Genomic DNA, 15,737 nt, shown 5'->3' with positions numbered 1-15,737 from the left:
TCTTATTTTCTTCGAAACAAAACATTGTCCTTCCAGATGTTACTTTCGATTTCGAATGACAAAAATATTATTGAATGGTAAATTCAACACTTTTTTTTCTCTCAAACGCCAAACCAAGAATGTTGATGAATATTTACATGCCTGTATACATTTAGATATACACAAAAACTCGACAAGACCTAAACAATCTGTCATTCACCCTAAGGCCTTGGGTATGTTGACATTTTTATTTTACTAGCTCTATTCATGCTATTTAACTGTTTAAAGGTTCATAACAAATGGAAAAACATGACTATGTTTAGACCTTCAAAACTACTCTGAGTACTGACTAATCTGTTCAGTTGGAAAAGTTTTAAGGCCTGGCATCCATTAGATATATTTGTGATTAGTTCTAGAAATCTTCGAATTCTGTTACGTTAACGAATACAGTAACAGTTACCGAATTCATTAACTTAACCATTAACGAATTGGGTAACTCCAGAACTGAGATAGGGATGTTGAAGATCTACAGTCAGCCTATTAGTATTAAGGTGAGATCATCTTAGTCGAAGTATGATTGTCCATTTGCTGAATTAGGAACTGTAACGCAAAAATTCGGGGGACCTTCCCGGTGGTGTTGTCGACGGGTAGTTCGTGACCCGAGAAGATCCTTTTGCGTATATAAAATGAGGGATTCTTGTGTTGCTTGGACCTTTTCTCTGACTGACTAAAATAAACACGAAGTCGCTGTGTAAAGTTCAACAGTGTATTCAAGTATCATAAAACACAATACACAGTAATAACGTAATAACAGAATATACAGTATATACAGATATAGCACACTAAGTAATATTAACAATCCTCTAATCTCGTTCTCTCGTCAGCTCTGATGTTTCACAATTATCACTCCCTTATATACCTTCTCTTGCAATATGGGCTTGTGGGCTTATGGGCACCAGAGTTTCTGGGCTTATGGATACAGGGTTTATGGGCAACTGGGCAACTGGGCTTATGGGCACCAGAGTTTCTGGGCTTATGGGCAATCAGGCTTATATGCACCAGGGCTTATGGACTCCATACATATTAGGGCTACTGTGTACCGTGTATAATTAGGGCTTACAGGCTCCATAATTTAGGACCATAAAGCACCATGTAATACTAAGTCATAGATGGTCGGCCCTGAATATGAGGGTCCTAAAACATACCCTATCAATTTTCATTACAGAACTGTATCTGTACATTGAAGGAATGTAGGAAAAAAAGTCACAGGAAAAAAAGTCACGGAAAAAAAGTCATGGAAAAAAAGTCACAGGAAAAAAGGTCACAGGAAAAAAAGTCACAGGAAAAAAAGTCACAATATATAATTTTTGTATGAAATAGTCATATATGGTCTGCACATACATGTATGAATAGGAGAAACTTTCCAAATATTTTTTTTTTATGGAAATGGTCATATGGTCGCACATACATGACATATATATAAATATATTGGAAAACATTCCCAATAAATATTTTGTATGGAAATGGACATTTTTTAATTCATTTTATATGACTGGCTTTGGAAATTTAGATAGAAATCGCAAAACATTAAAATGAAACGTGTACATGCTGGTGTCCTATTGATACATGCATGTTTTCAAGGATTTGTTATCCACGATAGTAGAGGGGCATTATGTTTTCTGGTATGTGCGTCCGTTCATTCGTATGTCTGTCTGTCCGTTCGTTCGTCCGTTCGTTCGTCCGTCTGTCCCGCTTCAGGTTAAAGTTTTTGGTCAAGGTAGTTTTTGATGAAGCTGAAGTCCAATCAACTTGAAACTTAGTACACATGTTCCTTTTGATATGATCTTTCTAATTTTAAAGCCAAATAAGACTTTTGACCCCAATTTCACGGTCCACTGAACATAGAAAACGAATGTGTTAGTTTCAGGTTAAAGTTTTTGGTCAAGGTAGTTTTTGATGATGTTGAAAAAATGTCCAATCAACTTGAAACTTAGTACACATGTTCCCTATGGTATGATCTTTCTAATTTTAATGCCACATTAGACTTTTTACCCAATTTCACGGTCCATTGAACATGGAAAATTATAGTGCGAGTGGGGCATCTTGTTGTAATTATTTTTGTTTTATATCTCTTATGAAATGAAAGAGATGTGAGTTAAACAGCAACAATATTGTGACTTTTTTTCCTGTGACTTTTTTTCTTGTGACTTTTTTTCCTGTGACTTTTTTTCCTTTTTTTTTCCTGTGACTTTTTTTCCTGTGACTTTGTTTCCGTTTACCCATTGAAGATACCAATTCTGTGTTTTATTCAACTGGAGAGAGAGACGTCTATTGATGGTGTTGGAGGGCAAGCTTGAAGCTCTCTACTGTATTTATGCATACTTCTTCTGCTTCTTTTAGGTTAACAAGGCTTCAATACTGATGATTAAATCTGTGATTGACAAAAATTTAAACAGATTCATAAAAATATTTGATTACAATTTAAGTGATTTATTACATTTGTATAGATAGTCCCCCTAAGGGTTAAATTATAGAATTAAGTTTGTTAGATACAAAGGGATTTTGTACTTACAACAACGTATATGATTAGTTTTGATTATTAGGTCACACAATAGATAAATATTTATTATTATGTAAAGTAAAGGTATTGAGTATAGATGCTATCAATTATTGAATAATGAAATTACAAAATGTACATTACATATATCAGTTGACCATGTAGTTAAGGACAGTTAGTTACAGTAATTGTTTAATAGATGGTAGCAGTGGCGGATCCAGAAATTTTCATAAGTGGGGGCCCGCTGGCTGCCTAAGAACGGACCCCATCTCGTCACGCTTCAGTGATTCCCTATATAAGCAACAAAAATTTTTCTGGGTAGACAGGTTGTTACATGCATTTCCCATGAACCTATGTAATTGTTACTGAATTTTAAATCCATATACATGATAAACATGTATATATAGAACTTAGAATCTGTATAACATTAGTTTGACCTCTTAAATGCTTAAGGAAGAAACCAGCTAGTTCTACAAACTAACAGTATAAATGACCAGTTTAGGATTTGGCAGTGTAATAGCATAGGTTATACAAAGTAAACCATTATAGTTCAAAGTACCGTCTTCAACACAGAGCCTTGGCTCACACCCAATCATGCTATAAAAAGGCCCTCAAAAATTACTAATGTAAAATCATTCAAACGGGAAAAAGTAAATGCGCGGACAAGACTGGAAACACCATTTTTCAATCTTTCAAGAGCCATAACTCCTGAACGGTAAATGTCAAAATCGTCATTATTGAACTTGACCTTCATTTTGTTGTCAGTAACAACATATTAAAATTTTAAAAGCTTTGGTAGAACGGTTCATGAGTAAATGCACGGACAACATTTGGTTGCCGCCCGCCCGCCCTACATCCCCAAATCAATAACCGACATTTTTGTCACAAAAATCTGGTTAAAACGAAGAAATGAGAAACACTTATAAACCACATCAGCAAACGCCAACTACTGAACATCAGGCATGTCTGTCTTGGTGGGTTCATCTGATGTTGACCTTTACATGGATCAATGATAAAGTTGAAATATTTTATGTTAAACTTGTAGTTAAACCTTCATATAACAGACTTAAAACATAAATTCAACATATTACAGACTTAAAACATAAATTCAACATATTACAGACTTAAAACATAAATTCAACATATTACAGACTTAAAACATAAATTCAACATATTACAGACTTAAAACATAAATTCAATCATGATATGTAAAGCACACAAGATATTTCAGCGTGATCTTTTTTTCAACAGTCACTGAACCATAAGGATAAATTTTATGAGAACCTCTGACAAATATTCCAATGCTAAATTGTGTAAATTTTTTAATCCTTCTTTAATACTTTTTTAATAGTCAATAAATATGATTTATTTTGTGCTTACAAATTTTTGTTTTAAATATAACTGTGGTATATATCTAAATTATTATGTGTCCTTGTTATGTGTATCTCTATCAGAGTTACCTATAATGCTGCTTCTGTTTGTGAAAAAATTTGTTTAAACAGTGTTACGATTTATAGATCTGACATGATTTGGCGGACAGATCCAGATGACCAAAACAGCACAAGCAGCATTACCCGATCTACAAGCAACAGCTATGAAGACAGATAGTAGGAGAGAAATGAAGGAAAAAGGAAAGAATTTTGTAGCTGGAGGTATGAAAGTCTTTCTAAGTTTTTCGATTTGTGCAGTTTTTTTAGCAGTTTTAGCAGTGATGTGATTATATTAAGTATTATGATAGATTGATTTATAACAGTTGGTCATTTTGGAATATTTGGGACCAAAAAGTAGTTTTGATACCATTTTTTTTTAATACACAAATAAAATTAATCAACGAATGATCGTTTTTTTATTCAACGATAAAGTTCTTCTTAAATGAACCCCACAGATAACAGCTATTGTATTAGTTCAATGAGACTGTTTCCATTGCCTAGATTTAAAAAGCTATGTAAACACTAACTGATTCTGGAGAAAGGTTCTATTTCTTTTGTAATAATTTATTTTTATGCCTGCCCCACCTGCGATAGTAGAGGGACATTATGTTTTCTGGTCTGTCCATCTGTCGGTCCATTCATTCGTCTGTGCATCGGTATGTCCGTTCGTCCCACTTCAGGTTAAAGTTTTTGGTTAAGGTAGTTTTTGATGAAGCTGAAGTCCAACCAACTTGAAACTTAGTACAGATGTTCCTTTTGATATGATCTTTCTATTCTAATTTTAGAGCCAAATTAGACTTTTGACCCCAATTTCACGATCCACTGAACTTAAAAAATGAAAGTGTCAGTTTCAGATTAAAGTTTTTGGTCAAGGTAGTTTCTGATGAAGTCCAATCAACTTGAAACTTAGTACACATGTTCCCTATGTTATGATCTTTCTATTTTAAATGCTAAATTAGATTTTACCCAATTTTAAAGTCCATTGAACATGAAAAATGATAGTGCAAGTGGGGCATCCGTGTACCTCGGACACATTCTTGTTCAAATCTATACTGAAAATAATGGTAATTTTTGTTCTGAAAATAAATACATTTTGATAAACACATGATAAAAGAAGTTTTATTTTTTTTTATTTTTATAAATTCCTTATTTTATTTTTTCTTTCCAATCTCAATTTAGAATTATTTAGAAACAACAAAGAAGTATTAATTGTATATCTGTTAACTTTCAGGTGTTGCAGGCTGCTGTGCCAAGTCTTTAGTTGCTCCTTTGGACAGAATCAAAATCTTGCTTCAAGCTCACAACCATCACTATAAAGATTTAGGTAATTATAGGTCTCAAGTGCAATTTTTGATTTGTGTAATTTCATATTTAAAAGAAACACGAACATTTTATATACTCAAAGGGCTTAGTTTTACTTTAATGTAATACATGAACATAGACTCACTTTTAAAAGAAAATACTTTATCTTATCCAAATCTGCAGAAATGTATTGCTGTTGAAATCTTGTCATCCCATGCTCTAATTTGCCGTCAGCTTTCTGTATGCAGTGAACATGTTGAGACAAAAAAATCCCAAAATAAATGTTTAGGGTTTCCACTATAAGTTCAGTAAGCTGGATATTTTTACAATGTTTTTGATTTTTTGTAGGTGTTTGGTCAACATTGTTGAAAGTAAAATTAAAGGAAAATATTTCTGGTCTATACAAAGGAAATGGTATCCATATGATCAGAGTGTTTCCATATGCCGGTGTACAGTTCATGGCTTATGAGAAATCTAAAGAGGTATTATATCCTGTATAACCACATCTAGTAACTGTTCCACTCTTAACTGTGTCTATCCATTTTAAACAAATAGAAGGTATCTAGTTTGTGTCATGCTTAACTCCATTGGTTTTGCTTCAACATGATTTAACTTAGCAAAATGATTGCACTAAGATTGAAGATGTGTATCTCTTATAAAAGACTGATTTTTTTCTGAGATTTCCCATGTTTCAAGCTTAGTTGTTTTGTCATTGAATGCTGTAGAGATACTTTGTGTCATGACTCATCTGTAACTCCAAAAGTTTTCCTCCAAATTTAATTTATACTTTGCCTAGTAATTGCACTAGTTATAAAGTATGACTTTTTTTGATAGATTTGATAAATATTCTTTATTTTGAGAATTTTGAAGAAAATATTGAAACACAATTAAACAAACTATATTCATACATTTTGATGACAAGGAACAAAACTCTCACACTTTAGAAAATGAATTCTTTATGGTGTTAGAGTCTATACTTCTGAACAGCATTGTTAATTTGTGAAATGCAAGTGTAAATATGTTATTTGTTCTGTGTCCCATTAACACATTTAACATTTATTTTACTTGATTTTTTTTTACACCATATGCATCTTGAAACTCTTGTTGAAGTAGAAGACCAGTTCATGACAGGGCTTCCAAAAAATATTTGAGCCAGCCGAACATTTTATATCTGATTCCGATTTTAATCCCTTAAGACTAAGTCACAAAAGGCAATTATGGTAATCAGATGGCCATTCCAATGATTGACATTACATTAAAAAAAAAACGATTTTAAACTTTACTTTGATATGCTATGAATTTAATGTTCGGATGTAACTGTTAAATTGGCAGTGCATCATTCAAAGTGTGCACATAAGCGTGCTTATTTCTGCCTTAGACTTTTCATTTGTGCAAAATTACATTGTCAAAAACTTTACTTTCGTTTTCACCGGATGTTGACTTGACAATGGTAAAACATAGACCATAAAAGGATACGTAAAATCTGTGTACGTTTACAAAGCACGACTGAGAGAAGAAGCTCTTTCCACGTTATTTCTTCAACAAAATACTTGAAATGAACGTTAAATACAGGTATCAATGATAATTTTCGCATTTTTAAAGAAATAAAGGATGCATTATTAAATTTCCTACCTGTGCACATGCACACATGTATTCTAGTTCATACGACATAGTTCTGACGATTTTTCATTTAAAACCTTTTTAAATTTTTCATCAAATCATGTTGATAAACTAATTTCTAATAGTTTTAATCTTTTGGACTAAATCAATTAGATACAAACCGCTGAAATGTAAGAAAATAATTGTGAATAAACCGATCAATTTAAACGATGTCTGGTACTGAACATAGTTCACCTGTCACCTGAACAGGTAAATTTCAGCTGTCCAACTACTAATTAGCCTTGATTAAAATAAGAAAGTATTGAAGTAGGTGTTGTTTTGATAGTAATTAATCATCATGTCACATTTATGACCGGAAATGTGCTGATGTTTAAAGGCAAAAGGTTGGGTGAAAAAGATCCTGAATTATGTAAAAATGACCGAAAAAGCCTTGAAAACTAAAAAGTATATGGCCATTTCATGCTTTGCTCAGCCGGACTTTTACTGGACATTATACAAATGACCGGAATATAAGCCCATGTATTTCTGTAAAAAGAGATGAAATACTGGAGAGATGGTCTTTTGAAAAATATACACAAAATAAAATTGACATTATAATGAGCACCTGTTCAGATGTCTTACGGTGGTACCTTACACCTTGACTAAAATGCATTTGGCTCATTTAATTTTCATAAAAATTTGAAACATTTACTTTGACCCTTTGACAAAAATATAAATAATTGAAACAACTTGAACCACACACTTGTCAGAAAAAAATCATTGGATATATATAGCAGTTTGAAAAACACTAATTTTTATCATTGAGAAGCTTAATATTTTCTTAACAACAGAAAGTGATCAAAACGTTGACCTGATTTTTACAGAGTTATCTCCATGTAGTATTAGGTACCACCTTAAGTTGCCAAAAGTTTACAAAAATAAAAAAGATAGACATTTCACTGTTAATACATTAAGCTAAATATTTAATCAGTAAATAAAACAATGTTGATGAGAAACTACAGTATGCACTCCCAGATCCAGGATTTCATGTAAGAAGGCTTCCTGAGAAAAAGAGGACCTTTTTTGACAAAAAATGGCTGAAATTTTACCTTTATTACATTTTTTAAGTGGCCTCTAGGTGTGCACATGTCTTAATCCATACCTGGCATGTGTTTGAAATGTTTGATTTTTATTTTAAAAAAGAATTGAAGTAGACTTTATTTTGAATTGCATTCTGGTATATGTTTTTGGTTGTATTTAGTCTTATTTTTTTGCAATAAAGATTTTATTTTTTGCAGATAGTAAAAACTTATTTACATAATTATCCACAAATAGGGAAATTCTTAGCAGGATCTATGGCAGGTATGTCGACATGTAAAATGATACATAAACAACCAAAAGAAAATGCATTAATGAATATAAGTGAGCATTTCTTTTCGGATTAACATTTCTTAAATACAGTGTAACAAATCACTTCAAATTTATTTAATAATATAAATTCAGAAATGATTGCGAGATTATTTTAATGCAAATATTGCAAATTGGTGGGTATAGCAATAATACAAACTCACATTGTCATGATTGTGATATCTGGAACATATATCTGTATGCTGATTTTTTTCTAAAATTGCAGTAATTTCACAATTTTTTCAAATCTTCAAATATTGCAATAATAAATGAATGCAATAATTTCTAAATTACCAGTAATACATGCATTGAATATGTTTTCAGGAATATCAGCTGTGTCGATAACTTACCCTCTAGATATAATCAGGGCCAGAATAGCTTTCCAAGTAACTGGTGATCATCTGTGTATTGGACTGACTGAGACTGCCGGTTGTATTATAAAACAGGACGGTATAATGGGTCTCTATAGAGGCATGACACCTACTCTATTGGGAATGATACCCTATGCAGGTTTGTAGTTTTTCATTCTAACTATTATTTATAGTATTCATCAATTAATGGAAACAGTGTCCTCAATATATTTTATGCAGCTTCTGTTTATAACTACAAGCCAACAACTTAAAATACTTTAAAAAAAAAATTGTAACAATTCAAAGGAAAAGACAAAAGATATAACTTTCCTTTGAAGAGTTCATGGCCAATATTGAAAATCAGCTATAGCATCACTTGACATTTGACTTGTTCTGAAACTTTCTGATACAAATGTACTAGTAGGTACTTGTTTTAGCCACATCCATATTTACTATTTGCACCAAACATAAAGAAATGCTTATTAGCAAGTCCTATTATTCCTATATCAGACTAATTTCAGGTTGTATAAACCAAATGTCATTTTAGATATACTTTCCCCCTAAATTATGAATTTCAAGAAATATTTAAGTTAGTATTTAAAATGTCTATCTGTTCCAGTCCTAAACCATATACACATGTTTAAAGTTTTGGGTTTAGTTAGTTTACCATGAATTTCGTCATATCAACTTAATATCAGTACAAAAATTCTTAAGGATGTAAACTTAAGATTTTTGCAGTTTACTGACCATGTAAATGTGATGGTATATATAAAGGCATGATGTGCTATGGACAAATATTTTTACTTCAGTTATATATATCTTAATCTAAATTTTTCATCATATACACATGAATCTTGTTTATTTGTCAGACTTTTGTAGTACAAAATGAACACAAATGAAATGATTGGATATATGGAGTATTTTAAAACTACATTTCAGGTACAACATTCTTCAGTTTTGAGACATTAAAGGGAATGTGTGTTGACTATTTCCCCGACTTATTTGGTAAACCTTGTCCTCAGGATACTGGTGGGATAGTACTTACTATTCCTGGGAAAAGTCTTTGTGGAGGATTAGCTGGTCTGATTGGTCAGACTGTATCGTAAGTTAACTTGCATATTGTAATTAAGTAGAGAGACTGTAATGGGTAGACATTATATGAATATAATTCAGCGCTAAAACATGAGTGTTAGATAATACAATAATTTGTCAGAACTTAATTGTAAATATTGAGTTTATTAAGCCCTAAATTTCACATTTTATTTTTAAATGAAATAATTTTATAGAAAGTTTCATGTATAGATTCAAATACAGATTCATAAACTTCACAAAAATTACATAAAATAAATATGCATGCATAGACAAGTTATTAGAGAAGTTGTCATCATAAAGGTTGTGAAAAATGACAACATAATTGTTAAGAGTTTATAATAAAGTATAAAAAAGTTGAAATAAGAATCATCCAACTCTCTTTGAAAGGCTGTTCAGTAAGTACTTTCAGATAATTAGTTGCCAGTAAAAATTACTGTTTTGTTTTCAGCTATCCATTTGATGTTGTAAAGAGGAAAATACAGCTGTCAGAAATGTTACCAGAATCTCATAAATATAAAGTGTAAGCATATTATCAAATTAACTAAACTTTTTAATATGTTGATAATTCAAGTTCAAACTAAGTATCATCTGGTCATTTCTTTGTGATATCAGAAAACTGAGATACTATGGTACTCTGAAGAGCTAAGCCAAATGATAGAGATGTGTATGGAAATGTGAAAATTAACCAATAACTATGATATGTAAGAAATGTTTTGATATTATTACAATTGACAATTACATCACTTCTTCTTTTTATATGATTTGATTTTTGGTGTTTTAACACCACTTTTAAGCACTGCTTTTGGGCTATTTTGTGGCAGCCAGTTTTGATTGTTGGAGGAAGCCGAAGTGCCCAGAGAAAAATACTGACCTTCGATAGGAAAACTGAAAATTCTAGTCAATTAAGTTTGGAGTAGGGTGCACCAGCATGAGCGGGGTTTGAACTCACAACCTCAGTGTTGACTGACTAGTGATAACAGTAGTAACTATTTTCGACCACATGGCCACCAAGACCCCTTGGATTTTAGAAAATTAATTTTTTAAATGAGGATCATTGAAATTTTGCACTTTATCTGTTAATTTAACATTGGCTAAAATATGCAAAACAACATACATTAAACTTGTAAATGTTTATGTTTTCAGTCGTTGGTACAGAATCTTTTTCATTGTGTACAAAGAACACGGAATCAGTAAAGGACTATATAGAGGAATGTCTATTAACTACATCAGGATTATACCTATGCAAGCCACTGTTTTCACAGTTTATGAACAGTTAAAACAATGGATGGGAATGGATACCTGTATCACCAGATAATGATGGCTTAGCTTTAGCTTATTAGATTCAAGTTTTGCATAAATTTTGATCAGGGATCTACAGTTTTGTTTCTGTTCTTGTTACATTGCTTTGAAAAATGAAGTGATTCCAACTTATATGTTTATTAATGAATATTATGTGTTTTATATTTCCTAAATTCTTTTCATACAAAAATTGAGTGCAGATTATGTATCCAAATATTCTCAAATGACATTGTTTTTAAGAAAATAACTTAGTAAATTTGATTATTATTGTAATAACTGTCATCAAATTAGTTCAGCTTTTAAGATTTAAACATTTAGCATATGTATAAAATGTTTTTATGAAAATCTCACTTAGAACAGCTGATTAATTGTGTTTTATTGCCAGGGGAGCTAACTCTCAACATCATTTATTTTATTTATTAATTCTTTATTTATTTTACATTATTGTATTTTATGAAACATATCATTTGGAACGAAGATATCCAGATGTAAAATATATTCATTCACTGATGTATCTTTCAGATTAGTAATATTCCTTGTATTAAAATGTCAAAAGTTTACCTGAATCTTGCTTAAGTAATTATGACTTGAAAAGTCTAATGAATAGTACTAGTCTGGTATGTGGTTTGTTTATATATATAAGGAGATGTTTTTTATTTCATTTGAAAAGATTTTTTTAAGGAATAGCATTATTACATCCTTGATTCAAAGAATCTTGACTTAAATGGTTTTCATTTGTCTCATTCCTTCCTCCACCTGTCACAATTTTTTGTAAAATATATCTTTGCAACTATGCATCACAATGATTATTGGTGAGTTATTAGATGGAAACTTATACTTGTTTACATAACGAACTTACTTGGCACATGGTTTGGGAGTGATTGTAACAATTTTACATTGAATCCCTGCATGTGGTTGTCCAACCCTTAGTCTGTCCTTCTTTGAATGTGACCTGTTTCGTGTTTTAAGTTTTGGTTTGAGGTAGTTTTCCATGAAATTATGGTCACATCAATTTAAAAGTAAATGCTAGTTTATTACGATGTAAAATTTCAAAAATATATATAAAATTATGGTTTTAACTGAGATTTAGTGACCACTAGAATGTGACAGTGGAACCAGGAAAGATGTACTTTCAATTACAATGCCATTTGTAACAAGTGGCATATTGAACACTAGTCAGTATGTAAACAGTTGAAATAAACTGCCCTTAAACCATCTCCACATCGATTACCATTTTCACTAAATTGTAATTTTTCCATGACAAGCTTTCTGCAACTGCACTGCACATTGATTTGAGCTTTAACAATTGGCATATCATCAGATATTTATAAGGTGTAATGCTAAAGATCATCTATCATTCACTTGTGTCATGTATTATATATAATCTGCTCTTTATAGTTTTCCTGTGCGTGGGATTTTTTACTCCAGATTTTTCCAGCAAAAAGTGCCTGTTTCATTAATACGCCTACCATTTTTACTTTCGATTTAAAGCATACATGTATTTTCACAGATTTAAAGGTATTATGTATTTGGAATCTCAAATTCATTAATCACAATACTTTCATTATGTTTTTGTTTATATCATTTCATATTTTAAAATGTTACGGGATAAGACAAGAGCTCTTTTTATCTATCCCCTTAATTGTCAAAAAAATGAAAAAAATAATTGAACTTCAAACTTCAAAATAATATGTTTGATATAAACATTTATAGTCACATAAAATCTTAATGAAAATTTCTCAAAACTTATTTTGATTTTTTAGTGTCTATGATATCTCATGATGTGTGCATACATTTTATTGTAGATTTTAATTGCTTTAATTTCATGAATTAATTTAAAATACTTTTGATGTACTTTTTAACCTTACACTTTATAATGATATTTCATTCTAACCATGTGACTAATGTGGTCATATGATATTAATAATACCAAAGATTTGTATAGTAAGAATGCAAATTCTTGATAATACTAGTGTAAAATAAAATTGAATTTATTTTAAAAAAAAATTGATTTGATTTGACATAAGTCAAATATAAAGCACAAGCTTTTAAATAAAGCTTTGTGTATAAGCTAAGTGAATCAAGGGAAGTAATTATGCCCCACCTACGATAGTAGAGGGGCATTATGTTTTTTGGTCTGTGCGTCCTTCCGTCTGTGCATCTGTTCGTCCGTCAGTCCCATTTCAGTTTAAAGTTTTTGGTCAAGGTAGTTTTTGAAGAAGCTAAAGTCCAATCAACTTGAAACTTAGTACACATGTTCCTTATGATATGATCTTTCTTATTTTAAAACAAAATTAATCTTTTGACCCCATTTTCATGGTCCACTGAACATAGAAATTAAAAGTGTGAGTTTCAGGTTAAAGTTTTTGGTCAAGGTAGTTTTCAATGAAGTAAAAGTCCGATCAACTTGAAACTTAGTACACATGTTCCCTTTGATTGATCAATTTACTTTTAAGGCCAAATTAGATTTTTTACCCAATTTCACGGTCCATTGAACATGGAAAATGATAATGCGAGTGGGGCATCCGTGTACTTTGGACACATTCTTGTTTAGTCATGTTTGTATTTATACAAGTATTTGTAAAACATTAGTAGCAGTGATCATGATGATGATCATGATACTACTGATAAGACGTTTTATGTATTGACATTTTTTTTTTTACTTCATACTGATATTTCATCAATGACACTAAATGATAACGTTAAAAAAACTTACTCATGACAAATGATAAACTAGAAATACAGCATCAAACCTCATGGGTGATTTTGCACATATCTCATGTTTTTATCTCTTATGTTTTATGTTGATGGCAGATTTTTGTAGTCACTTATAAATTATTACACAATTTTTCTAGACAAAGAAGTCATCCATAGATATAGAATTAGTTGACATCTAGATTTCATTTTTTTTATTGGATAACTGTCTCAAGGATATAAAACATATCCATTTCTTCTACGTTTTTTTCAACACAATTTGTTCCTTTTTTTTTTAGACATATCCAATTCTCAATTTTTTATCCACACAATGTATTATTTTTTTTAGACTTGATATTCTTATTTATTCTTTTTATTTATTAATTCATTGATGCCAATATATCATGAATTTATTTATTGGATAATTATTAGATAATAATAAGTTGAGATAGATACAAACATGTGTCTGTGATATCAAAGAGAAGAAGTGAGTGCCAATGACTAAACTAGTCTTAACTTTTGTTTTTTTCATTGAACTGTCCAATTAATTTAATGTTTATAGTATAAGCTATAAGAATTATGATGTTAGATCTGAGAAGTCGATAAGTAAGATTGAATGTCTGTTCTTTACAATGTAATTTTAGTAAACGACATGTGACATGGTCACAGAGAATATTGTTAATAAGGACTTGTTGTTTCAGATCATGATTATAACATGGTAGTTTTAAATTTGCTAGAGAGGCTGTATTAGTGTAACTTTGGTCAAATGAGAAATTTACTTACTTTATTGAGTTCTTGTAAAGAAAATGAGCAAAAAATCATGAAAATTCCTAAGATGGTAACAGCCAAACATTTATTACTTGTGATCACCATGACAGATAGATAGAAACAAATATTGGATAACCCAACCTACCAGTAGTTACATCCCTTTGACATAGAAAATTTTCTGATTTTTTGTCACTCTTTTTAATATCTGATATTTTAGTTATGATTTATTTATAAGTAGTTACAGATAATTTTTTGAATTATGAATGCCTGTTTTGATTGATTTAGCATTTTTAAGTCGTTAGGGAAAGTGTGAAGGCACTTTCTTTATGGAATTTGTTTAAATTTACCATGTATGAAAGCATTTCTAATTTACCTGTTATCTTTTTGAACATTTCAAATCTGTTGACATCTTATGTTTAATGTATATGTACTATATCACAAGATTCTGAATTGTGCTGTGCACTTAAAAAAGTGTGAGGTGACTATTGATATAAATCAAGGTATTTGTTTTAGTGGGCATTAATTTATTGTGTGTGTAAAATGTTTTCAGAATACTAATGCGAAAATGTCATTGAAATAATTATTTGAAAACTAATTCAAATAGATTTATTTTTATCCTTTTGATTATGTATAACTACTGGTTATGTACAAACTTTGTGTAAATTGAATACTTAGTGTTGATTAAATTCATTGTAGAAAACAGTATGATTTATAACCACAGAATGTTAACCTGACTGGCACAATATGGAATGTTTGAAGTCTATACATGTTTATGCAAATTAAAAGACAGGTATATTTTAAGCTTAGCCTTGATTGATTTTCTGGTTTAGATCTATAATCTTTTCAAATGGAAAATATAGATAGGGAGTGCAATGTAATTGTAAATAATGCTCTCTTTTGTATTATTTGTTTTAAGAGAGTAAATTTTTGAGTCAGCGGAAAATACAATTTGGTTAAACTTTTGGTGATATTATCAATAGAGATGAAGCTTGTTGATGAATTGTTTATGATTTAGAGGTTTACAAGTATTGCCAACTCTATTATAACTATTTTGTTTTGTAAGGCACAAAAATTTGAGAATAAACTTCATGAGAAGGAGGATTTTAAATCTGCTTTACATGAATGGTTAATATGTACTTTTATTTCTAATGTTTTAAATAGCTGTTAAAAGAATTGTTGAAAATAGCTGTATAAAATACATTATTTTTTAAATTGTAAATACTAATTGCATTAAAAAAATAAATTATTGTCATAAAGTAA

The 15,737-nt window shown here is 30.6% G+C and overlaps 1 protein-coding gene across 2 annotated transcripts; it reads left to right on the top strand.

The window, feature by feature from the left end:
• Positions 1-2: 2 nt before the first annotated feature.
• LOC139488211 (solute carrier family 25 member 16-like) lies at positions 3-15,737 on the top strand. Of its 2 annotated transcripts, none has more exons than XM_071273679.1 (10): positions 3-77; positions 4,054-4,188; positions 5,198-5,290; positions 5,617-5,750; positions 8,166-8,229; positions 8,599-8,784; positions 9,564-9,726; positions 10,165-10,236; positions 10,860-13,112; positions 13,570-15,737. In XM_071273679.1, exons 2-9 carry the CDS (start codon positions 4,083-4,085, stop codon positions 11,029-11,031), a joined length of 990 nt encoding a protein of 329 aa, XP_071129780.1. In that variant the 5' UTR covers positions 3-77; positions 4,054-4,082; the 3' UTR covers positions 11,032-13,112; positions 13,570-15,737. The 2 variants fall into 2 exon arrangements, with proteins under 2 accessions (XP_071129780.1, XP_071129779.1); XM_071273678.1 differs by having other exon boundaries at positions 24-212.

The sequence above is a fragment of the Mytilus edulis genome, chromosome 9 (assembly GCF_963676685.1).
Source record: "Mytilus edulis chromosome 9, xbMytEdul2.2, whole genome shotgun sequence".
Lineage (NCBI taxonomy): Eukaryota > Metazoa > Mollusca > Bivalvia > Mytilida > Mytilidae > Mytilus > Mytilus edulis.
Note: the sequence above shows the minus strand (reverse complement) of the source record. Positions and strands in the feature narration are given on the sequence as shown.

What these genes read in the sequence shown, in the direction of transcription:
- LOC139488211 (XM_071273679.1), top strand. Translation starts at nt 4,083, where the DNA reads ATGACCAAAACAGCACAAGCAGCATTACCCGATCTACAAGCAACAGCT. An exon ending in GGGAATGATACCCTATGCAG is followed by an intron (nt 8,785 to 9,563) that starts GTTTGTAGTTTT and finishes ACTACATTTCAG; the next exon opens with GTACAACATTCTTCAGTTTT. An exon ending in GAATCTCATAAATATAAAGT is followed by an intron (nt 10,237 to 10,859) that starts GTAAGCATATTA and finishes TTATGTTTTCAG; the next exon opens with TCGTTGGTACAGAATCTTTT.